Raw genomic sequence first — 24584 nt, forward strand, 5'->3', positions numbered from 1 at the left:
GTTACGTCTGAGCTGACCTGCTCCTGAAACATGTAGATGTTTTGAACATTTAGTTGCGGCCTAAATGCACAAGGTGTGGTTTGCAAGTCCCCATGGACTAATTTTGGCCAGGCTCGTGAAAAATATATCTGAACAGTGCTTTCCAATTGCACTGGGATTGGGCGTCCACCGAAATCACCCCTGCCTTGAACAGGGGCTAGCCTTTTTGGTCTCGACAATCCACCTCCAGGCTCTTGGCTCCCACGACAAGCCTTACCTGGGCGTAAGTCCCACTGAGCGACATGCCGCTGGCTTCTGAGTAAACAGCTTCTGCTGGCCTCTGTGCTTGTGAGAGGCAGGGGGAGGCATGCCACTATGCTGTTCTGTCTCCAGTGGGTTTAGATTATATTAGTTGCCAACTTCCCGGAGGGAGGTTTGGGAGTGGAGCCTGACGTCAGCAGGAATGCCATCAAGTCCACCCTTCAAAGTAACGGGGGGGGGGGGGGGGTTGGAGGGAATGTATTCCCGATGGCTGCTGTGCCGGTTTGCAATAAAGTCCCGAAGCCCCTTGAAAAACCAACCGGGCTTCTAGCCCATAAGTTCTGTAAAATCACAGCTCATTCTTCCGACAGAGAGGAGGTGTCACTCCGGGAGATCTCCAGCCCCCACCTGGAGGCTGGCATCCCAGTTGAGCTAGTGGAGCGCTCCGGCGCCGGGTAGGGGGGCCTCGCCCCGCTCCGTCCTCCCCACTTCTGCAGGAGTGGCCCAACCCAGAGTTGGCAACCCGAGACACGCGCTCGGCCACCAGCCGGCTCCCGCAGCCTTCCCACGCCCGCTCCGTCCGTCCGCCCGACCGTCGGGCCAGCCTCCCCACCCCCGTGGGGCCAGGCCAGGCCAGGGCAGGGCGGCCGCCCGCCTCCCCCATTCATCGCAGGCCCCGGCCCGTCCAGCCAGCCAGCCAGCCGCCCACGGGGCGTAAGACCCTCCCCGGAGCGCAGCGCAGCGCAGCGGCCGGGGCGCGCTTTGGGGCCAGGCGTCGCTCGGTGGCTCGTCGGGCGGGCGCGATGCGGGGCGCGGCGGGTGGCTCGTCGGGCGGGCGGGCGGTGCGGTGGGTGGCGGCGGGCGCGGGGCTGGCGGCGGCGCTGAGCTTGGCCGGCACCGTCTTCCTGCTGGGCCAGTGGCGGGAGCTGAGCGCGGCCGTGCGCCGCATGCAGGAGGACGCGGCGGTGGCGGTGGCGCCGTCGGAGCCGCCCTCGGGGTCGCAGCGGTGGCCGCCGGGCTCGGCCAGCCCTCTCCGGCGCCAGGCCCCGCAGCCCACCGCCCCGTCGCCCAGCGGCGGCCCCCCCACGGCCCCGGGCGGCCGGAGCAAGCGGAGCCAGCGGGGGCGCGGCTGCGCCAAGCTGCGCCTGGAGCCCGACGACGCCTTCCTGCTGATGAGCTACTCCGTGCTGCCGGTAGGGGGCGCGCTGGGCCGGCTGACCTGCCCCACGGGCCCGGTTGCCACCTTCCCGCCCGGGGGACCAAGCCCCGCGCCCGGGTGGGGCGGGGAGGGGGCCACGGAAAGCGCCTCTGCGACTTTAAAAGCTACGGCGAACTCTGCCTGCGGATTGCAAAGTTGGCCGGGAAACTTGAAGAGCGGCGCCGGGAGCTCTGGGCTGGGGAGGGGTTGGCCACTGCCTGATCTTCCAACTACGGAGATCCGTCGCCCTGGAGGAGAGGGCTGCTTTGGAGGGAAGCGCCAGGCCCCGCCCCTCCCCAAACCCTGCTTTCCCCACGCCCCACCTCCCCCAAACCTCCAGGCACTTCCCAAGCCAGAGGTGGCAACCGCCAGTGTGAAAACAAGCAGCTGCCCATCCTTTTCCTTGCTGGAGAGTGCTGCCCCTGTTGAACTGCTGCCTGCTGTGCCCTAGTAAAATCCCCACTGAAGCAGCACAGCTGGAATTGCTGTGGGGCTGCTTGGATTGGCTTAGAGGAGCAGCCCCTGCCCAATTGGGTTATCCCCTCCCTCTCCAGCTCTCCTCCCCTTGCAGGGGCTCCAGGTGTGCTGCTCAGGAGGCCCCTGCAGGTAAGGCGCAATCAGCGGTTGTGCATAGATGGCCAATCTGGAGGTTGAAGTTTCCAGCGGGAACAGCATGTTCCGTGCGGCAGACAGATGAGGCGAGCAGCAAAGAGTCTCTGATTCATGGAGAAAGGCACAAGAGCCCTACCTCCGTGTCTCACTGCCCTCCTGCTGGGCAGGTAACACACAGAGGGCCACGTGAGGGGGATGGTTGAGCTGGAGGCGACACCCTGCCTGGGCCCAGAAGGGTAGATGTCAGCGCACCCCCTCCGCCCACCCCTCGAGAAATCCCACCATAACTTCATCCAAGCCCAAAATATGGAGCACATCTCTGAGCAGACATTCAAAGCAGTTTGCCAACTTTTCAGCTGCTGTGTCTCCTCTGGGCTGGGGGGGGGGGGGGTCACATGTTAAAGGCATAGTAGCAGAAGATGGTTTCGGTTGGTGATTCTTGCTGGAAAGATTCCTTCAGGTTCTGTTTTCTCCCCAGTGAGAATCTGCTGTTCGGTGTTCATGAGTTCGTTTAATCTGTGAATGCTGAAAGTCTGCCTATTGGACAGTGTGCCCCAAGCAGACCTGCGGTAGTCCGCTGATTTCAGTGGTGGGCATATAGTGCTTAAGAGCCTGGTTTGAGCCTCCGCCTGCAGCCAGCCCTTGGGCCAGTCACAGTCCTGTTAGAGCTGTTCTCGCCGAGCCGTTCTGTCAGAGCAGTTCTTCCAGAGCTCTCTCAGCCTCACCTCCCTCCCAGGGTGTCTGTTGTGGGGAGAGGAAGGGAAGGCTTTGTAAGCCACTTGGAGACCCCGGCGGGTAGAGAAAAGCGGCATATAAGAACCAACCTCTGTTTAGAAGAGGAGACAACCGAAAAGGGGGCATTGTTCCCAAGGCTGATGGGAAAGCGGCAGAAGTTGGGCACCTGGGTGGTTGTGGGAAATGCATGCGCTTTGCTGACCCACGGATCTGCGAGGGCCGAAAAACTGCTTAAATTCAAGAGAGGTGGCCAGAAATACGTTCCGGGCCCAGGTCTGAGATGCGCAGTCAGTGAGACACATCTTAACTCCCCCGCCCCACCTTTCTCATCGGGCTCTTCTCATTGTGCCTTCAATAGCGGCTTAATGCAGAAACTTTAGCAGTTATCGGAGAGGAGATAATTGTCGGGGAAAGCAAAATCAGTCCCCCCCCTCCCTTGATTCTCCTGCCAACACCACGTCTCCAGGCACCCCCCCCCCCTTTCGTTTTTCTGCTTTTTCTTTTAACAGCGGTGGCCGTTGACAAAATCCCCTGATGAGGGGGCGCTCCGGAGAGCGGGTAATCACGCTGCCATTGTGCCGATTAAAAGGCGCGAGGGACCCCGGAGCGTGCTGGCGGTCCCGTCACCGGGGGTCTTGGCGGCCGTGGCTTTCCCGGCCGTGGAAAAAACGAAGGCCCACATTTGCAATAAGCTCCTCATTGTGAGCGACGCAAAAAGCGCAGGCTGGAATTCGAAGCACAGCCCCCTTTGACGCTCGTCCCGACCATCTGCTTGCTTTTTATTACATCACTGAGCCTCCCTCGCTAACCCTTTGTTCTCTTCTCAAAGCCATCCGGAGGAAAAGCGTAGAGCAGGTGGCCCAGCGTTCGTGGAGCAGTTTGAGTGATGTCGGAGAGCTGTGTTCGAATCCCCCCCCCCCCCGCTATCCCCTGGAACTTGCTGGAAGCTAGGCTGAGAACAGCTGGCCCGCCTTGCAGGGGTGTTGTCAGAACAAAATGGAGGAAGGGAGGCATTCCCTTTTGGCCAGTTTGCCATCGTGACTGCACATTACAGACGTTTGGGGGAAGAGGAGGGGGGGATGCATTCTTGTGTTATACATGGGCCTGTCCTTCACCTGTTTTGTAGTTTTTTTTCCAAATGTGCAACTTCAGCTCCCCCCGGAAGGGGTGTGTGTGTGTTATTCTGGACTGGAGTGTGCCGAACACCCTGCTTCAAGCCACAACATCACACGCCACAACATTACAAGTCACAACATGGGTGAAATTACTCGGGCTTTACTCAGCTGTGTATGTTTGGGATTGGGGCGCTGTTTGACCTAATCCTTGCACGGTTGGATTTTAAAACATGTTCTTTCTCTCTCTCTCTCTCTCTTTTTTTAATGGCCTTAATGAGTAAGGTCAGCTGGCGGCCTTCTTTCGAAAGTTAGTTTGGCTTCCACGTGAAAGCATGGCCAGACGGGACTTGCTTTTGGGAGGTAACAATCTGTTCTGTGGGAGTCCTGATATCTGTACAAAGAGCAGCAGATACAGCCCTCCGGAGCAAAGAAGAAGAGTTGGCTTTTATACCCCGCTTTTCACTATCCGAAGGAGACTCAAAGCACCTTCCCTTTCTCCTCGCCACAATAGGCACCCTGTGAGGCAGGTGAGACTCTGAGAGAGCTCTGAGAGAACTGCTCTAACAGGACTGGGACCCAAGGCCCAAGGTCCCCCAGCTGGCTGCATGTAGAGGAGGAGCAGGGAGTCAAACCCAGCTTGCCAGTTTAGAAACCGCCGCTCTTAACCACCACACCAAGCTGCGCACAGGATCCTTTACAACAGGGGTAAGTCAACCTGTGGTCCTCTAGATGTTTTCTGTCAGGGGCTCATGGGCATTGTAGTCCATGAACCTCTGGAGGACCACAGGTTGACTACCCCTGCTTTACAGAGTGCATGCATCTGTTCCTTGCGGCACAGGCTGGGATGTCCTCAGGATCAGCTGGAGAACCACAGCGTCAGAGGCGAGAATTGTCCAGCAGAGAGATTCCACGATGAAATGTTTGCTTGGGATGCTAACTTTGTGCCTCACCTTTGTGCTTTTAGGTCCGGGTGATGTTGGAGCTGTGCAACGGCACCAAAGGAGTGTGTTTAACAGGTAGGTTGTCGAAATAGGGGCCTGCGGATTGATGAACACACTTTCCCCCCGTCATGGGGTGTAAGTGGACACCAGCACCTTCCTCGGTACCCACTGACCGTTTCCTGAAAGTGGGTGGAGCCTATTCTGATTGGCTCTTGGTCATCTGATTGGCTGTGCCGATTAAAACATGTTTCAGCGGCGTTTGCCACTGCATGGTTAGTTTTATCCCTCTTTCAGGGAGGCGCAGTGGTTAAAGAGCGGTGACCTCTAATCTGGAGAACCGGGTTTGATTCCCCGCTCCTCCACCGGCAGCCAGCTGGGTGGCCTTGGGCCGGTCACAGTTCTCTTTAGAGATGCTCTTGCAGTACAGTTTTCTCAGAGCTCTCTCAGCCCCACCTACCGCACAGGGTGTCTGTTGTGGGGAGAAGAAGGGAAGGTGATTGGAAGCCGGTTTGGGGCTCCTTCGGGTAGGGAAAAGCGGCATATAAGAACCAACTCTTCTTCCCCGGGGTTTTTTAAAAATGGCCTGTCTTCCTCCCTAGACGTGGACTTCCTGTGTGTGCATGTGTGACTCCATCTCTTGTGGCGGCCATTTTGTGGTTGTGTCCTCCCCACTGTGTCAGGATTCCAAAGGTCCCCACTCTAAAGCTTACAAGTAGGTTATAATTAGGCATCCCATTTCAAACGATTCCAGTCTCCTGTTTAAGTATTTGGCTGGCACAGTATTACCAGTTCAGCCGGCCCAGCCCTTTCCGATAAGAACATTCTCCTCGATTTTATTGCCCAATCGTGCCTGCTAACTAATTTCTGTTCTTTCTTTGGTTTTGTTCCAGGGCCCCCAGGCTTACCAGGTAATTTGCCTTTTTCTTCTTACATTACCATTCAACCATTGACGGAACTGAGAACGCTCTTAGTCCAGTGGATAAAAACCAGGACCTGTAGCCACGGGAGGGTCTACCCGTGTACAACAACACTGTGATCACGGCCTGTGCTGTTCCTGCCCAAATGGGGTTACTGTGGAGATTAAACTAGGGTTGCCAGCCCTGCCCCAGCAAAAGCCAGGAGGTTTTTGGGGGCGGTGCCTCGGGAGAGTGGAATTTTGGCGAAACATGGTACTGCTTTCCAGGTGGTGCTCTAGGAATTTCCATACTCTCTATGGTTTTTACCATAGAGATTGGGGGAATTTCCTAGAACTTCACACCCTCTCCCCCATTTTTCTTGAGGGCGCATGAAAACCCCACCTTTTCTTCTTTCTGGGTGTGTGGGGGGCATTTTTGGCATTTTTTGGCTGTTGTCTTCCCTCAGAACAGAATGTTTTTCCAAACGACCTCTGGAATAAGTTGGCAGAGGATCGTCAGTAAACGTCTTTTGCACAATGTTGCACTCAGCGCCGTAACGATCGTTTCTTACAAACCAGAGCCACCCGAAACGGCCGACTCCCACCCAAAGCCGCTGGAAAGCAAATGGAATTGATCTGCTTTTAATTTCTGCGCCAGGCGGGGTTCTTTTCCTCCATCAGGCGTCAATTAAAATCCCAGCTATTATGAAACTTCGAGGATGCAATTACTGGGTTGGCACGGCTTTAGGGCTGGCACCTGCTTCCTTTTATAACTTCCAAAGCTCCTTTCCTGCCCTTCGGTCTTGTAGGGGGATTCAGATCATGTCAGCCCCTCCCGGGAGGGGGGCAGGAAAGGCTGTACAGAATCCTTATTGATCACTATGGATCATAGTGCCGGATACGTCAATGTAGATGAAGGGGGTGCAGGAAGGGATCATATCCCAGGTACTCTGGGATCTTTGCTCTTCAAAGTTTGCTAACTCGCAAATGAAGATGTTGGAATGCCTCTCCAGGACCATTTACGCACAGGGAACTTCACTGCCCCAACTCCCGTGCAGGAGCACAAATCCGGGGCAGATGTGGCACACCAGGCCAAATGCTCCCCCGTGTGGGTGCAGGAAGAGGTGGGGCAACCTGCCACGACTAAAACCCCAGCCTGCAGCCCAGCATGAAACCTCCAGTGCAGAAACGGTCCAGCAGTAAAAAACAAAAGAGGTTGATTCAGAAATAGGGTGGTGCAGGAGATACCTGATAATCCCCAGCGAAGATGCTCCTCATAGAAACATAGAGATGGAAGGACCCCAAGGGTCATCAGCCTCAACAATGCAGTCAGAATTGCCAGCTCTGAGAAGGAAAAATCCAGGAGATTTTGGAGGCAGATCCTTGGGGACGGGAGGCGTTTCAGCCATTTTCTCCAGGGTAGGCTTTCTTAACCCGTGAGGTTTCTTGACGGCCCTGGAAGGGCTTCCACATGAGTTGGAGTTAATTAATTTTTAATATATTTTTAAAATTTATTAAACATATATCGGGCCTCCCAAGTGATGGGCCTGGAGGGGTGGGGAAGGGGAGGGTCATGTGGACAGCTCTGCTTCCCAACCATATTCTGCACGACCGTGCCACTTCTGGGGTGTCTCGAAGCCTGAAAGATGCTTTAGGGGTTTCTTGTTGGTGAAGAAGCTCAGAAAGGCTGCCCCAGGGGAACGGATCTATGTGGTCTGAAGAACACTTGTGGTTCTGGTAGATCTCCATCCACTGCCTGGAAGTTGGCAGCCTCCTTCGCAGCATTCCTCCTCCAGCTTTTGAGAGGGTGTGGGATAAGATCGGTTTCCCTTGGCCTTCTTGGCTTCTCCCGCAGGCGGGACAAAAGCAGGTTGTCCGGGATTACATTTCTGCCCTGGCCTGGCCTAGGCCTCCTCCAGACGCGGCATTTAATGAGCTTCATATTTCTTGGAAAAGGTTCGCGTTCCACCCACTTGCGGTTCCCGAGCACATTTGAGAGCGCGAGGGAACTCTGCTTGGAATACGCAGTTGGGCAGATGTTAGGGCAGGGAAAATTTACCTACCCTCTTCGGAGGAACTTGGACCGGATCCAACTGTTGTCTTGGTGAGATCCGACTTGTGCCAGCCTACCACGAACTAGCTTGGTGTAGTGGCTGAAGGGCAGCCTGCGGTGTGGAGAGCCGGGTTCGATTCCCTGTGTTGGTGTAGTGGCTAAGGGCGGTGGCTTCTAATCTGGTGAGCCGGGTTTGATTCCCCGCTCTTCCTCCACATGCAGCCAGCTGGGTGGCCTTGGGCTCGCCGTGGCACTGAGAAAGCTCTTCTGACCGAGCAGCAATATCAGGGCTCTCTCAGCCTCACCCACCTCACAGGGTGCCTGTTGTGGGGAGAGGAAAGGGAAGGCGACTGTAAGCCGCTTTGAGACTCCTTCGGGTAGAGAAAAGCGGCATATAAGAACCAACTCTTCTTCAGTAATATCTAGGCTCTCTCAGCCTCACCTACCTCACAGGATGTCTGTTGTGTGGAGGGGAAAGGGAAGGCAACTGGAAGCCACTTTGAGCCTCCTTTGGGTAGGGAAAAGCGGCATATAAGAACCAACTCTTCTTCTTCTTCGGTAATCTCAGGGCTCTCAGAGCCTCACCTCCCTCACAGGGTGTCTGTTGTGGGGAGAGGAAAGGGAAAGCGAATGTAAGCCACTTTGAGACTCCCTTGGGTAGGAAAAAGCAGGGTATCAAAACCAACTCCTCCTCCTTTAAAAGAAGATTCGTCATAGTAATTGTTGGTTTGAAGTGGTCCATCGGGAAATGTGTCCTGGTTTTGTTTGTTGTGTTTTGTTTTTCAAAAGATGGCAGCCCTAGCATAGGCTTATTCCTTTACGTTATTTATAGTCTGCCTTTTATTGCGAAGACTCCTGGAGTCCTACATTACAGAATGTAAATTGTGCAACCAAAGGGATGAGGAGACATCTCATCAACAGCGTAATAGGACGAGGCTTACAGGAGTCAGGAACAAGGCTTGAGTATCAAACTTGACCTGTTAATGCGAGAACTGGTATTGTGTAAGTGGAAATACAACACAGTGAGAGCTAGAGAAAAATACACATCAACCATCAACAAATAATACATATTAGGAGTGTATCCCGCAGTCCTGTTTCCTGTATTTATAGGTCTCCCTGAATCATTTTCACGACTGGGTGGGGGGATCTCAAGTTGGCTTCCGTTGACTCTTAAGCCAAGGTAGTGAACGCTGAAGTTTGTGTTTGGTGTTAGATTCCCTGTTCTCTGGGGTGGGACACTCAGATCTCATGTCTTGTTGGTTTCTTCAGGTCCTCCTGGTCTTGATGGCTCGCCTGGTTTTAACGGATCTGACGGGATTCCTGGCCTTCCCGGGCAAAAGGGAGAACCTGGAAGACGAGGGAAACCAGGTATGTTTCCACGTGGACAATAGTTGGTTTGAAGTATCTCTCTTTCCCCCCACTTCCAATACCTTGCGGCTGGCTCAAAACACTAATAAAATCACGTGGTGTAGTCCTCCTTTGTACCTCTCCAGATTGCATGCAGAGGACAGCATGTTGGACCAGGGTCTTCTGTATCAGACGTCTGCATATGGGGCCCAATTTTATCTCTAATTCCAGGACGCTAAGGAATTATGAAATGCCAGAAAGTAGGAAGTACCAGTCGAAAAAGTCCCTCTGAATACATGCAGAGTGAATCCCCTTTGTCAGTGAGCCTATGATGGGCTTGCTTAAATTCCTGGATCTTTTTGTTTGTTTGTTTGTTTGTTTGGAAAGTGGTTCCAAAAACCAGCCCTGACCAAGCTTGATAGCAGAAGTGAAAATCATGGTGCGCTTTTGACAGATATCGGCACGCAAGCAGTTCTTCCAAATGTGTTTTCTAAGTCATGCCTTTCTCTTTTTTTAACCAGGACCAAAAGGAGACCCCGGAGAGAAAGGAGAAAAAGGAGATCCTGGTGAAATTGGCTTACCTGGGAAAAATGGGACACCGGGAGAAAAAGGGTCGCGAGGAGCCAAAGGGGAGAAAGGAGAAGCAAGCAATGATTTAACGCCAGAAGGTGAGAGGAGATTTATTTGGAAAAAGAGGAACGGTGGAACTCCCCTGGAGAGTTATGCAGGGAACTTTCTGGGGCCATTAACCTTTTTGCCAGCACTGAAACTCTCTAATTTGCTCATTTAGTTCACTGAGGGGTGAGGTTCCATTTCAAAGTCCTTGTGTCTGTCATGGGACGACAGGAGGAGTTTTGCATCTGATCTGCAACAGGAGCTTTGTGCTTGCTGGGGACTACAAAGTATGAGGACAAATAGCTTCAGCCTCTCCATTGTTCTCACGTTCTCAAATGACCATGTGGAACTATTTGCTCCATGGACTACAATTCCCAGCATGGCAGGGGCTCATGGGAATTTTACTCCATGGACATCTGGAGAACAACAGTTCGGCCACCCCTGGTCTAGCTCTTTTATCTGCTGCTCTTTCTTTAGAAGCTTTGGGAGGGACCCATGTTGTCCTATTCACTTGGGCTTCGAAGTTTAAAGAACAGCAATGCTGTGGGAGAGTCAGTCCCAACTCAACCCCAGCAGCCCCAGATCTCTGAGCCAGTTCTGGGCTCAAGACAGGGCAGTGAAAGACACTCCTTGGAAACATTGGGCTCAGCCGATGAGACGGGTCCAAAGTTGGCAGGAACCACGTCAGTTTTCCTTCTTTGCTGGCCAGAAGCATGTTACGAGATGTACATAGGAATTGCAGAATTTCCTCTAGCTAGTGTCTGGATGTTGATGACCTGTGGAATAGGCATGGCCTTACCTTCTGCTGCAGACCTTCTAGATCTGTGCCCTTGAGATGACCTTGACATCTCTGGTGGTGCTATGGCTGATGGGGTGGTGACCGAAGACTAAATATTTGACTATATGTAAATTCAGATCCGAGTTAGAGGGTCCCCCCCCCCTCACTGGTGGGCTTTTTTGAAAGCGTCCCCAGCTGGGAACAACTTTGCTGCGCTCGAAACACAACGCTTTTTGTGTGTCTTTCTAGGTGCGAAAGGCGAGCCAGGGCCTCCGGGACCCCCTGGCCCCCCTGGTCCCCCAGGGCCTCCGGGGCCTCCCGGGAAACGAAAAGCAAAAGCCCAGGCTCAGGAGAACATGTTCAGCGCCCAGTGTGTAGGTGAGTGACTCTCACATTGTTCTCGTCTTCCCTGCGCATGGGAAGCCCAAAGTTCCAGCTTGCGCATTGTGTTACTTCGGGGTAGGAGGGTTCTTATATGCCCCCAGCTGGCTCCATGTGGGGGAGGAGTGGGGAATCAAGCCCGGTCTCGCCAGATTGGAAGTCTGTGCCCCTAACTCTACTAAACCAAGGTAGGATGGTCTAAGGTTACTGAGTAAACCTGCTGGAGGATCAGGGATTTGAACCTGGGTCAGCTTGAGCCTGGTCCATTACTTTCCCACCTCGGCTCTCCCGTTTGCAAATCCTGCAAGAGCGACAGAGATTTGTTCCTTCGGAGGGGAAAAAAAACAAACCAGTGGCGTTTCCCTCCGGCGTTTTGGGCTGTTAATTTTCTCTCCCTTTTATGGGTCTCTGTGGGAAACAGTGGAAGCGGCAGGGAAGTAAACAAGTTTAATGTTACTTCTGCGTTGAGGCTAGAAAAAAAAAAAGCAGGAGAAAAGGGCCGGGGAAGCGATCCCTTTGGTTGGGCCATCTGGAAATGCCACCTGAGAATTTTAATCCCTTTTGAACAGGCTGTTATGTAAAGGCTTTCTTTTCTAGGCTGTCATTATACCTTAGTGATCAAAACGGGGCCGGGTAGGGGAAGGTGGGACGGTGTCGCTTGATTTCACCAGATCTCAGAAGCTAAGAAGGATAGTTACTTGGAGGAAGGCTTGCAGTAGGAGGCCATGGTGAAGGACCTCAGCTTCTCAGTCGTTTTGAAGGCCCCCTGCCATAACTCATAGAATCATAGAGTCGGAAGGGACCTCCAGGGCCATCTAGTCCAACCCCCTGCAAAATGCAGGAAATTCACAACTCCCATGGTGACCCAATCCCACGCCCCAGTGATGCCTTCTCCCCAAACCTGGCCAGTCTGGCCTGGAAGAAATTCGCCTCCCGATCCCAAAGTGGCAATCGGCTTACATAGAATCAAGTCACCGGTCTTAGTAAACATTTGGGGTGTGGGCGTGGGCATGACGCCTTTCTCCGAGACGTGGTTGAGAGTAGTGATCAGTGTTTTCAGCTCGGCGGGGAGAGTGTAGGCTTTGGCTGCCGAAGGCCCCAGGATCACCCCCGGGTTCTCCCGTCCAGCAGTACGTAGCAGGGTGGTGGTGGTCTCTAAAACAACGCCCCCCCATAGCCTCACGTGCCTTCCAGCTGCCCCCTTCCCCCTCCCCACAACAGCCCTTCAAGGCTTCCTTCAAGAGGATTCAGTTCTCAGACAAGCTCCCGTCCCTCCGTTGCCAGCCACGTTCATCCCGGACACCTTTTCCCCGCCCCCGAGACTTCTGGCAGCTGTTTGGGGGTCTTAAAGCGAAGCCTTCGCAACGAAACCCTGCCGGGAGCGTCTGTGCCAGTTTGTTCCTGAGCGGTCTCACCTTTTTGTTTGGGGGAAAAATGGCTGCTGCGGGAAGCCGGGTAATGAGCTCGTGAAGTGGGAACATGGCCCTCTTCCAGTGCTCGGAACAGAACATGCCTCTTCAAGGATGCGGCTGGGGAACGTCGGCTTCTCCCCCTTGTCCTATTTTGGGGGCTGTTTGATAGCTCGCCGTAGGAGCTGGCGCCCCACTGCTTCTCTTTCCCTGCTGTGTCTAGCTTCTGTCTTATCTGACGAGAAGAGAAAGGAGATAATTTGCCAATACGGATCTGAGCAGCCGTTTGCGAGGTAGGCCTTGACTTAGAGGAGATGGCCGCTCAACTCTGGCTACATCCTGCCACTGTTCAAACCTGGCCATCTCCCTTCTTGTGGTTTTGGCAGGGGGGTGGGGGGATGGCTTTGAGGTTTCCCCAAATTTTCCCCACACCCAATACCACCACCACCACCACCACCACCCCTCCGAATTTGGAGTTCCAAATCCCTTGGTCTTCCTTCCTTTGTCATTGTTCGTTTCCGAATCTTGTGCAGATTACGGGCTTGGCGGCCCCTCCCTTTCTTATAAAGCCGGGCGTGTTTTTTGCACATGTGGAATAATGCCGTTTCAATCTGGGCAAGCAGGTTTGGCTATTCTACACAGCAAAATCCAGTTGTAATGTGGATGGACAGTGCTTTATTTATTGCAGGGGTGCCCAAACTGTGGCTCTCCAGATGTCCATGGATACAATTCCCATGAGCCCAAGGGCTCATGGGAATTGTAGTCCATGGACATCTGGAGAGCTACAGTTTGGCCACCCCTGATTAGTATGATAGCGCCTGTTTCTTTCCTGATGTTACTGACACACCCATCTGCTTTAATAAAACACCGCAACCAAGCACTCCTGGTGAATGATTGTATTCTTGCAGCCCGAGTTCTCTTGTTGTGCGTTTTGATGTGTGCAGACAACACTGCACACACACAAAGAATCCCTGGGCAGCCCTAAATATGATCCGGTCAAGTTTTCTTTCTGCCTCCCCTTCTCCTCCCAAGCGTCCTTTTTTTTTTGCTGTGTTCATGTCTATGCAGGTTGGCGCTTTGGTAATGTGGGCCTAAATTAATGCAAAGAACAAATTACCCACGACTCGGTTCTGGACTTAATTTCTGGAATCCTCTAAATTAAATCGAAACGAAGGAAGAGTTGGGATGCAGCCGAGTGCGGGATTTTGCATCAGCAGGAGTTGAGTGAAAACCCCCTTGTCTTGGTGGAGCTAATGAAGATTCTCTAGGATGGATTGCAGAGAAACGGCACAAAAGATTAAAATATTAAAATATTCAGAGAACTGCCTTTTCTGTTTGACCTGCTATGGAAAAACCAGCAGAGAAAGTTAGTGAGGTGACCTGCCCATTGCTGAGCTCGGAGACATCGGAAATTTTATGAACGTCTATCCGTTGCTACCGTAAAAGGGGAGGGGGCACCTTCTACCTTTTCTCGCTTTTCTGTATATGGATTGGTACCCTCCAGTCCCTGCCCCCAGGCTAGCCTGATCTCGTCCCTTCTTGGAAGCTAAGCAGGGTCCGCCCTGGTTGGTCCTTGGATGGGAGACCAGCTAGAGAAGCCCAGGGCTGCTCTGCAGAGGCACCCAACGGCAGCCCACCTCTGCGTGTCCCTTGCCTTGAAAACCGTAAGAGGTCATTGTAAGTCGGCTGCAGCTCGAAGGCCCTGTACCCCCCCACGCGCTGTGCCAGCAGCCGTCTCAAACAACGCTTTATCTCTTCTCTGCGGAACAGTCAAGGCCCGGGCCCTCTATGGCAACAAGAGACAACCTTAAGGCCAGTGACGTTTTTGCCTGGATGTCCTCCAAGGCCTGAGGCTCTCTAGGGGAGGCCGCCCCCTCTCACCTTTGAGAAGTATCAGCCTGGCCCAGTGCTCTGGTGACCCTCACTGTAGTAGGGCAGTTTCCTTTCTAGGTAACATTCAACGGAGGGGATCCCAAAGAGCTCTCCCACCTTGCATTATAGCGGAGGTCAGATCCGAACCAATGGATTGAGGGTTGGACCAGAACCAGCGAGTGTTTGGTGAAACATTTGGAAGAACTTCCAGGCCAGTTGCTCAGTGGCACGGGCTTCCTCAGAAGGTTCTCCTCCTTTAGACCCAAGTTTAGACCCAAAGACTCATAGGTCTCTCTCTCTCTCTCTTACACAAATTTAGGTGAGACATGTGCGGTTCCAAATGACGATACCCTGACAGAAAAAGTCGAGGAAAAGGCTGACCTCTATCATCGCAAAAAATCAGGTAATCTTTTGCAAAATCTGAGATAAAACTATTTTTTAGCAATCTGTTTGATTACTTAGTTGGGTTTTGCAAACATCAGAAGAGCTCTGCTGGATCAGACCAGTGGTCCACCTAGTCCAGCATCCTGTCTCACACAGTGGCCAACCAGTTCCTCTGGAGAGCTAACAACAGGGCAGAGAGGTTGAGGCCTTCATGAGAACATCAGAAGTGCCCTGCTGGATCAGACTAATGGTCTCTCTAATCCAACATCCTGCCTCACACAGTGGCCAACCAGTTCCTCAGTATGGCCAACAACTGGGCCTAGAGGCCAAGGCCTTCCCCTGATGTTGCCTCCTGTCTCTGTGATTGAGAGTGTGTCTAGTAGCCACTGATAGACTTATTCTCCCTGCTAGAATGCATCGTCAAGTCGATAGGAAGCCCCGTTGAGATTAAGAAGGTGAAGGAGACTTTTGGAGTGTGGATGATGGATGCTTCGAACCACAGCGATGAGCGGATTTGGATCACGGAACATTTTACAGGTATTAAGGTGTCTCTGGAGGACAGAGAGGAGGTTTTGAGAACTTGGCGTCTCAGAGTGTTTGAACATGAGCACTACTGTAGGTTTCCAGATTCATGTGTGATGCCCACCACGGATGAAATGGAGATCAGATATGCCCTCTTTCCTTTTCAGTGGATCAACCTCCTCAGGCAGTATTATTTCCCTGTGAAGAGATCCTCCCTTGATCTTTTACCTGTAAAATATAATTCAGTGTGTCTAAAAATATAGTTTTCCTAAAGGAGATGATGAAAAATAGGCGTGTTTCAGTTGGCCCATAGGGGGAGTGGAAAACCGGGACTCTTCCCCTTGAACTCTGTGCCAAGCTAACTGAGAATTCTACTGGGCTCGAATTTGGATTGGGGGCATGAGGTTCCAGAGGAGGGGACACCCCTTTTATTTTCTCAACCTCTGTTGGCTGCTGGAGTCGGTATTTGGCCCATCTTGGCCAGCACCATGGCCCTAATCTGAAGCCCACCCCCCCATACACACACACACACACACACACTGGCAGCCTTCAGGAAGAGGCCGGATGGACCCTTGTCAGGGATGGAGTGGGACCACTTGGCCCATCTGGCCCCTTCCAACTCTATGATGATAGATTAGCTGCAGTCCAGCTTGGCTTCCTCCACACACGTCGTCCTCTTTCTGAACAGGCAAGACAGTCAAAGAATACGCCGACATGGAGGCCTTGCTGAACGGCAGCTACGAGCTCATCGATCTCCCCTGGCACTTCTACGGATGCGGCCACGCCGTCTACAACAACGCTGTCTACTATCAGAAAATAGGGACCAACAACATTGTGAAGTAAGTAGGCAGCGCGGGGGCCCAAACAAGCATCTCCTTTCTGTTCAGAAATATACAATGCTGGTTCTCCGGTTTTCCTGGAAGGAGAAGTCACCGCATGTCTGTTTCCAATTCCTGTCGGGAATTCCAAAAATGAGTCTCCTGGCGTGTGCGGCCAAAAAGCGACTTTGGGTTTTCAATTGCTCCCTGCCCCCTCCCCTCTTGACTTGGCTTCTGAACGTTGTGTCCCGAGCATAGCCGCGACGGAAGCATCTTGCTCAGTCCGGTTTCTACGCAGTGCCTTTCCCCCAAAGCGCACTGTGGTCCAAGACCTTGTGTGCATCACTTGCTTGTTTGCCATGGCCTCTGGGCCTGAACACGGTGCGCTCACAGCTGCGGTTCAGTGGGAGGGAGCCAAAGCTTGCGCTTGAAGCACGAGCCAAGAAAAACATCCGTCTCTGCAAGCAGGTGGGCTGTTTCCCTTTGCCTCTTCCTTGGTGGGAATGGGCCCGTGAATGAGAAGATGTTCTGAGCATTCTGTTCTGTTCAGCGCATGGGCCTCCCGCCCTGACCTGGATGGCCCAGGCGGGCCCAATGGTGTCAGATCTCAGAAGCTACCCAGGGTCAGCCTTGGTTAATTCTTGGATGGGAGACCACCAAGGCAGTCCTAGGTCGGTACGCAGAGGCCGGCAGTGGCCCAACCCCTGTGTTCCCCTCCTTCCTTGAAAGCTCTTTGCTGTCAGTTGTGATTTGGTGGGACTTTCTACCATCAGAGGCAGGGGGAGTCAAACTGTGGCCCTCCAGATGTCCATGGACTACAATTCCCATGAGTCTGGCAGGAGCTCATGGGAATTGTAGTCCATGGACATCTGGAGGGCCGCAGTTTGACTACCCCTGACCAGAGGTGTTCCCAGCTGCTTGGCGAGAGCCTGGCCCAGGGACAATGAGGAAAAGTCTCTGGGGTTGTTTTGGGAAGAAGGGGACTCCAGTCTCCTGGATTCAGATGGCTTCAGAGGGTAGATCAGCTAGCTCTGAAAGGAGCAGACCGAAGGAGCTATGCCTCTCTAAAGCTGATACCCTGGTCTCTAGGCCAGGCTTTTTCAAGCAGGGCCTAGAAAGGGTTTCCCAAATTGGGTGGGAGTTATTTTTTTTATATATATATATTTTAATTTGCTAACAATGATTGGTTGATATGACCCTATATGGTCATGTTGACCTTCCCACCTCTCCCCAAATGGCCAATGATAGGCCTGGAAGGGTGGGAAGGGGAGGGGCCTTGGTGGGCGTGTCCACAGCTCTGCTTCCCAACCCTAGCCACTTCTGGGGTTTCTTGAAGCCGGAAGAACGTTTCAGAGGGTTTTCAACGGTTAGAAAGTTGGGAAAGGCTGCTCTAAGGTGCCACTGTTTGGCTGTAGAGCAGTATGGCTACCCTCTGGCCAAGAGAGGGTGACTGTCCCAAGATCTCCCAGTGAGCTTCCATGGCAGAGGTGGGGTTTGAACCCAGGACACCCTGAACCCGAGTCTGAACCTCTTAATGCACTCTGTGACCCGCCACGAGCCGGCTTTGGGAGTGGCAGGAAATAAATATAAACATAAATAAATATAAAATTAACCTTGCATCACCTGGGCTCTCTTGTGTGCTCTGCCACACCCCCCCCCCTTCCTGCAGCCATAGTGAGCCAGTGTGGTGCAGTGGGCAGGACCGGCAGCCTTTAATCTGGAGAACTGGCTTTGAGTCCCTCCTCACGCCACCAGCTGGGTGACCTTGGGCTAGTCACAGTTCTCTTGGAGCTCTCTCAGCCTCACCTACCTCACACAGGAGAGGAAGGAAAGGCAATTGTAAGCTGCTTTGAGACTCGTTCCAGCAGTGAAAAGCGGGGCATAAAACCAACTCTTCTTCTCCTCCTCCTCCGCCGTTTCTGACCCCTCCTGGCAGGTTCCACCTGGGGACGAAGCTGTCCGAGACGCTCATGCTGGAGCAGGCCTGGAGCCACATGCGCCATTACCTCTTTGCCTCCTCGAAAACCTACTTCAGCATCGCCGTGGACGAGATAGGCTTTTGGGTGATGTACGTGGAGAGGTTCCACGAGAACATCATGGTGGCCTACGTGGATGAGGATAAGTTCTCGGTGCTGATGAGCATCAACACCACCTACCCCAAGTCCAAAGCCGGCAACGCCTTCATCGCCTGCGGGGTGCTCTACGTCACCGACAAGGATGACTCCTACGTGACCTTTGCCTTTGACCTTTCGAGCGAGAAGCAGGTCGACGCCAGCTTCGAGCTGAAGCGCAGCCCGTCCAACCTGGCCATGCTGACCTACAACCCGAGGGATAAGCACCTGTACACCTGGGAGAAGGGCTCACTCATGAAGTACCCCGTGCATTTTACCCATTGACCACCCATCCCTCGGCCCATCTTTGCCTCTGCCAAGTGATCATCCCTAGTGGGGGGCCCTACTCCTGGAAATTCATCTCTGCTGTCGCAGGAGAGCGGAGATTTGGGACAGCGTACCTGTCCGTGTGTTTTAGGGCAAATTCTGAACCCGGATGTTCTCCATCACACCTGTTCAGGTTTTGCAGGCCATTCTTGGTTCTGTAGAACAAAGGATTGCTTAATATTATGGTCAGCGGAGCCAAGAGGAGTGTGTTGTTCTACTTCAGGTGTGCACAACGTACGGTCCAGGGGTCACACAACCCCCCAAATCCGGGCATTTAGCAGGTACTGCTGGGCTCCACGCCTCCACCTGGCTGCCTCTCTGAGCCTGGACTAGTTTAGTAGGGTCAGGACGGGCAACTCTAATTATGGCCTGTGTTTGCATTGTGCACCCCTCCTCGCTTTAACTCCTCAGCCTGATTATTAAATTGGTTCCCATCCAGCAGGTAACGCTTTAGCTGATCTACTAAGTGAAACAATCGCGGCAGCTTCTAATAACACTGTATTGGGGCCACTCTACCTTTCCACAGGTATACCTGGAAGGTGGGGGCCGTCTCCAGCAGGGCTCTAAAGCAGCCAGCTTTTAGCACATCCCAGGGCCGGCCTGCCCCATGATCCTGACAAGGAATGCTAGCCAGCCATCCAGGTGTCAAACAAGCCAACAGATAGGGCCAGGTAGAAGTAGAATTGGGCACGTGCCACTTGTGCTTCTCAATGTGGGGCATGCTCCTGCATGCCATAATTGACAGGCTGCAATTTTTAGGGGGGTCCACGAAGTTTTAAAGGTTGTACCTCTTTATTGGGATCAACCAAAATAACCCAACGCAGGGTGCAAACTCTCAAGTAGGTATGCACAAAAAAAAAATCAGGTAATTTTGGATTGCATCCTTCCCTGGCTTGGGTTTGGCTGAATCAAGTCGGCCGAATCTGAAGTGATTGAGTATCATTAATGGGAATGTTTCCCTTTCTGTCTATTCTGTGCTAATGGGATATAGGGTCGAGGTAGTGGTACCAAATTTGCAGCATAGCTGCGGGAGCTTCCCCTCTAATGAACCCCCAAGTTTCACAAAGATTTGACCAGGGGTCCCCAATTTTACAGGCACCCCAATACGGAGCCCCCATCCGGCCTCCTTTGTTTCCTATAGCAGGACAAGAACACAAAATCTTTTTTTTCTGCTCAGCGTTGATTTGGGTAGTTTTCAGATAATCTGAACCGGATTGCCCACGCCTATGAAACTGATGGCGTAAAAGTCCTACGGCAGGAGGAAAGCCCTCCAACATCTTCCAGCGACCAAATCTGGAAATAACCACTCTTAGCTGAGGTTTAACTTAGAAGCAAGCAGTGTGATGAAGCCCCCGGGAAAAACATTGGTTCCTTAAGATAAGTTCAGGTGGGTGTCTGTGTTGGTCTGAAGCACCAGAACAATGTTTTGAATCCAGTGGTATCTTTAAGACTAACAGGGGGTGGACTAGATGACCCATGAGGTCCCTTCCAACTCTATGATTCTATGTTCTGTTCTGGGGGGATAAGCTTTGTTGTGCATGCACATTTCTTCAGCTTCAATGTTTCCGCGTATCCGATGAAGTGTGCAGGGACACGAAAGCTTCCCCTCTGAATAAAACTTGGTTGGTCTTAACGGTGCTGCTGGACTCAGAGTTTGTCCTTAGGTTCTGCTGTTCATCACCTGCGCTGAGTCTCTGCCGGGGACATCCCTGTAAGCATCTCTGGCCTTTCCTGTGGGTTGATGCCTGGGACCACTTTTGTAATTCTTAAAGAGATGCTCACTGTCATTCTTAAGAGATGTGCTCTGAGGAGTGAGATGCATAATGTATATTTGTCAGAATTTCACATCGTGCTTTTAACTTTTTTGACTTTACAGCCCTTCACAACTTTGTGACCAGCTCGAATGCAGAAAGAATCAAAATTTTACCTGCTCTGTATTCCCAGAGTTCAAAAACAAGCTTTTCGGGGGGTCCTCTCTGGGGGAAAGAGACATGAGGCCTGCTAAATTGGTTCTCCACGACTCACATGGATTCTAGATTCTTTCTGCATTTTGAGTGATGATATGTTTTTTTTGTTGAGCTCCTGTTTGCTGACCACGCCTGATTGTTAACTACGTGGCTGGGAGGGCCTGCTGCAAGGGGTGAAAAATGTCTACACATTGTTAAGGCATGGAAAACTGTTTTCTTTTGGAAAAAAATGGGAAATTGTAGGGGAAAAATGAAATATATGCCTTTCTTTCTTATTGCTGAGCTTATTTTACTCCTTGAACAGCCTAAAACGCCTATTTTCTGATGTCTAAAATGTAATTCCTGTCCAAAACGATTTGATGTTTAAATGCTTTGGTTTTCCACAAGCGAAACTGTGAATAGACAGGGATCCCTGACAGGGAATGCATGTCGCCTCGAACCCATGAAGCTGCCTTATACTGAGTCAGGCCCTTGGTCCAACAAGGTCATTATTGTCGACTCAGGCTGGCAGCAGCTCTCCGGTCTTATTTAACTGGAGATGCCGGGGATTGAACTTGGGACCTTCTTCATGCTATGCAGAGGCTCTGCCACTGGGCCATGGCCCCTCTGTCTTGGAAGATAGCAGATTGTCTGGATTTGGGATGGAAACTGCCTTTGTCATGTTACTGGTCTTTTCCGGGAGGATGACAGGGTACGCTGTTTCCTGGAACTGGTGTGGATTTTGATGCTATCAACCATCTTGGGGAGGCCGAGGGCCACTGGCTGATTCTAGAAGGCGGTGCTGGAGGACTGTTTCTCGACTCTGTGGCACTTGGGGGGACCTGCCGGGGTACATCTTGTCTTCCAGCCTACATGACATTGACACAAAGCTGTGGGGAGGGGTGTGGTGTGATGTTCCAACACAGAGATGACAACACTTGTCTGTATTTGTTCCTTGGGCCTAACTCAGGTGGGTTTGAGGAGGTCCAGGACAAATGCCTGGAAGCAGGGAGTGGGTTGGGCGAGGGCCTGTTCTGCTGAAGAAGCACATTTATAGCTACAGGGGGTGCAACTGGAGCTGGACAATGGGGGGGGGGATGAAAAGGAGTCTTCAGCTTACTACAGAGGCTCCTGGCAAGGTGTTTGAGGTTATTAAAGGGCTAATTAGAATATTCTGATTACCTTTGGAGCTACTGAAAGGCATTGGGGGTTACATTAGGTCATTTACCTGGATTTTCAATTAACAGTGGGGTTACCTGAGGTCACAGGGGTTACTTGAGGTCATTTTCCAAATTTTTCAATTAGTCCAGGGGTTACTTGAGGTCACAGGGGTTACTATAGGTCATTTTCAAAAATTTTCAATTAGCTCAGGGGTTACTTGAGGTCACAGGGGTTACTATAGGTCATTTTCCAAAATTTTCAATTAGCTCAGGGGTTACTTGAGGTCACAGGGGTTACTATAGGTCATTTTCCAAAATTTTCAATTAGTCCAGGGGTTACTTGAGGTCACAGGGGTTACTTGAGGTCATTTTCCAAAATTTTCAATTAGCTCAGGGGTTACTTGAGGTCACAGGGGTTACTATAGGTCATTTTCCAAATTTTTCAATTAGCTCAGGGGTTACTTGAGGTCACAGGGGTTACTATAGGTCATTTTCCAAATTTTTCAATTAGTCCAGGGGTTACTTCAGGTCACAGGGGTTACTTGAGGTCATATGCCCCAATTTCCTTTGGATTTATTCTACTTCGCTTTCTTTTGAGGCCCTCATCCCCAAATTATTGCTGCATCCCAGGGATGTAGCAAGAGCTTGTGGGCAGATACTGAACACCCCTTCTCAGGTGTAGAATATACCTTGACCACAGAAAATGATCCTGTAGTAATCTAGATACACCTGCATGGAGAAATGTCTTGGCTTCACACAAAGGGTGAGTGCAGGGCAACCTTTAGGACTTAACAAAGTTTTAATCTTTTGCATGCAGCTACACTTTCACAAACGTTTATACCTTGAACAAAACTTGTTGGCCTTAAAGATACCTCTGGACTCAAACTGACCCGCTTTCCACATTTTATAATCTCCTGCTACTGCGGCAAAACGTGAATTCCAAAAGGGACCAAGGTGTTTCCGTGAAATAAAATGTATTTAATTAACTTACAAAGGTAAAACTAACAAATTACATTTGCTGTCCTTTCATATACATACTTCACATCTTGCAATTAAAGCCTGCCTTTAGACCAAAAGGTGCATTTTTATCCTGTCATAGCAGTTGCAATTTATGTTTTTACAGTACACCACAGACACCAAAATTCTCATCAGAGAAGGAGGAAAAAATACAATTTGTTAACATTTAAATACACAGACGTCAGCTCCAGTATCGTGAGTAAGAACATGTCTTCCTGTTTTACAACAGAGAAAAAATACATCTAGATATGACAAAACAATAGCTGGTATTTTACAAGCAAACAATATTGACCTCTGCATAGTTTTATACAATATATATGCTGCGGTAATTCCAATTACCAGGTTTGTCAGCTAGCTGGCCGCATGAAAACCTGACATTCATCTGAAATGTGGCGGTGAATGGGTCTAACCGTAGTGTATTTCCCCCCTATAGCTTTGTTTGTTTCCTTGGACAATTGCGTTTTTAAAAATAAAAAAAAAATCAAAAACTTCAGAAGAGGGCTAGAAATAGGTTTCTGTTCACTACAAACATTTAATGCTCACAATACATTCCTAAAGCAAAGGAGTCAATAGAGGAGGGGAAACGGGGTCAAAAGGCAAAAATAAGACGCCATACAAGACACAGGCCTGCTGCTGAAATGGTAACCTTGTGTCAAACTCCTCCTTCCTCTATGCAATTAAACCTTCCAGTGTCGTTTTCCTGTGTCTCCCTAGAAGTCAGTGCTAAAGAGTGGAGGAGAAAAGCAGACAAGAGAGGCTTTTGCACACTACCGCAGCTAAACTCTGTGGAAGGGAGAAGAGGGGCGGGCAACCCAACGCTGCCGGTTTCAGCGGCAGCCTTGTGTCTCCTGTCACGTCAGTTTCTACGGAGTGCGCCATTTCGGGGAAAGCCCACCCCTGCTCTCGCTAAACGTGCTTCTGTGCATTTTTACGATAAAAACTGTGCATTAATACTAAGTTTTGGGGGGGGGGAGAGAAAGGGTTCAAGTTCAGCATTCAGCAGTGAATACACAGTAGCTCACAGTACATTCCTGATTGCACATAGGTCCCGATATGCGACCAACCCCACTTTTTGGAAACCCCCCCCTCCCTCCGATCATAAATAAGATCACAGTGGAGTTCCATACCCTTCGTCACGCTGAATTGTTTACAACTGGGGGGGGGGGGGAGACAAAAAGAAAGCAGCAGACATGCTTGAAATCAGTGGCGAGGACTTGGGGAAAAAAATATCCAAAAAATGACATCCAAAGAAAAAGAGGGAGGGACGGAGGATTTGATCGATTCGCATCAACTGTACATCTGCAAGCACACATGGGCGCTCGCTTAATATAGGAGGCCTGTGGGTCAGGTAGTGGCCACGTGACCACTTGAACGGGGGCTTTATTCCAGCACAGGGCATGCATTCCACAGATGCAGTGCTCAAAACAATATGGGTGGATCTCGTTGTTGGTTTGTCACAACATGGCTCACCTTTGCGATCCCAACTATAGTGTTAAACAGGGCGGCGTCCCTCCTCGGGCCCTAGCTGCGGCCAGCCTCGCGCCGTTTCTCCCCTGGGATGTAGAGTTTTGTGTTTTTCAGAAAACCTGCCTAAGCCAGAGACGGCGGGTGTGCAAAGCCTAGAGCATGTCACAAAGGCTGGAAGGTAGACGGAAAGCATTGGGCAGCACCCGCATTTTCAGGGTGCCATCCGCGCCGCAGGAGAAGATGCGATTGCCGTGCGTCATCTCGATCTGCATGACTCCCGCGCTGAGGTTCCGGAAGAGGGACTGCTTGGCGTGCTCGTGTTTGAAGGAGTGGATCAAACCGTAGCCCGTCAGCCTCCAAACCTAGAGGGATCGAAGGGTAGAGAAAGCGTCCCATCAACAGATGACCTGGGGCGGGAGATGCGCGATTACCCAGGTGCATAAGTGTGGGACTGTGCCCGGGTTTTCCAAGCAGGGTATTGCGGTACAGGGTGGTAGAGCAAAGGCCCCTCAATGGCACCATGGTGTGGTTTTTTTCTTTTCAAAATGGCAGGTGGGGAGCGTTTCTGGCTCTGAGCAAAGAGAAAAGGAAAAGGTTTAGATGTTAAAAAAAATGGCCACCCTTATTTGGCCAGGTTGACC

At 51.5% G+C, this 24584-nt stretch overlaps 2 protein-coding genes across 6 annotated transcripts in view; one reads left to right on the plus strand and one right to left on the minus strand.

Moving 5' to 3' along the window:
- Nucleotides 1-776: 776 nt before the first annotated feature.
- Nucleotides 777-22510, plus strand: GLDN (gliomedin). Its single transcript, XM_077318082.1, has 10 exons — nt 777-1433; nt 4865-4916; nt 5732-5749; nt 9059-9157; nt 9658-9804; nt 10779-10907; nt 14511-14594; nt 14987-15112; nt 15786-15936; nt 17852-22510. The coding sequence occupies exons 1-10, from the start codon at nt 1044-1046 to the stop codon at nt 18309-18311; spliced, it is 1656 nt and encodes a 551-aa protein (XP_077174197.1). The 5' UTR covers nt 777-1043; the 3' UTR covers nt 18312-22510.
- Nucleotides 22417-24584, minus strand: part of DMXL2 (Dmx like 2) — a 77540-nt gene continuing 75372 nt past the window's right edge. For all 5 annotated transcript variants that reach the window (XM_077318059.1, XM_077318061.1, XM_077318058.1 and 2 more), the window contains one exon: nt 22417-24305. In XM_077318059.1, coding sequence (XP_077174174.1) covers nt 24096-24305 — 210 coding nt within the window. In that variant the 3' untranslated portion in view covers nt 22417-24095. The remainder of the gene's footprint in view (nt 24306-24584) is intronic.

The sequence above is a fragment of the Paroedura picta genome, chromosome 18 (genome assembly GCF_049243985.1).
Source record: "Paroedura picta isolate Pp20150507F chromosome 18, Ppicta_v3.0, whole genome shotgun sequence".
Classification (NCBI taxonomy): Eukaryota; Metazoa; Chordata; class Lepidosauria; order Squamata; family Gekkonidae; genus Paroedura; species Paroedura picta.

Excerpts from the sequence above, each read along its gene's own strand:
- GLDN (XM_077318082.1), top strand. The coding sequence starts at position 1,044 with ATGCGGGGCGCGGCGGGTGGCTCGTCGGGCGGGCGGGCGGTGCGGTGG. Across the intron at positions 9,158-9,657 it reads TGGAAGACGAGGGAAACCAG|GACCAAAAGGAGACCCCGGA; the intron begins GTATGTTTCCAC and ends TTTTTTAACCAG. Across the intron at positions 10,908-14,510 it reads GTTCAGCGCCCAGTGTGTAG|GTGAGACATGTGCGGTTCCA; the intron begins GTGAGTGACTCT and ends ACACAAATTTAG.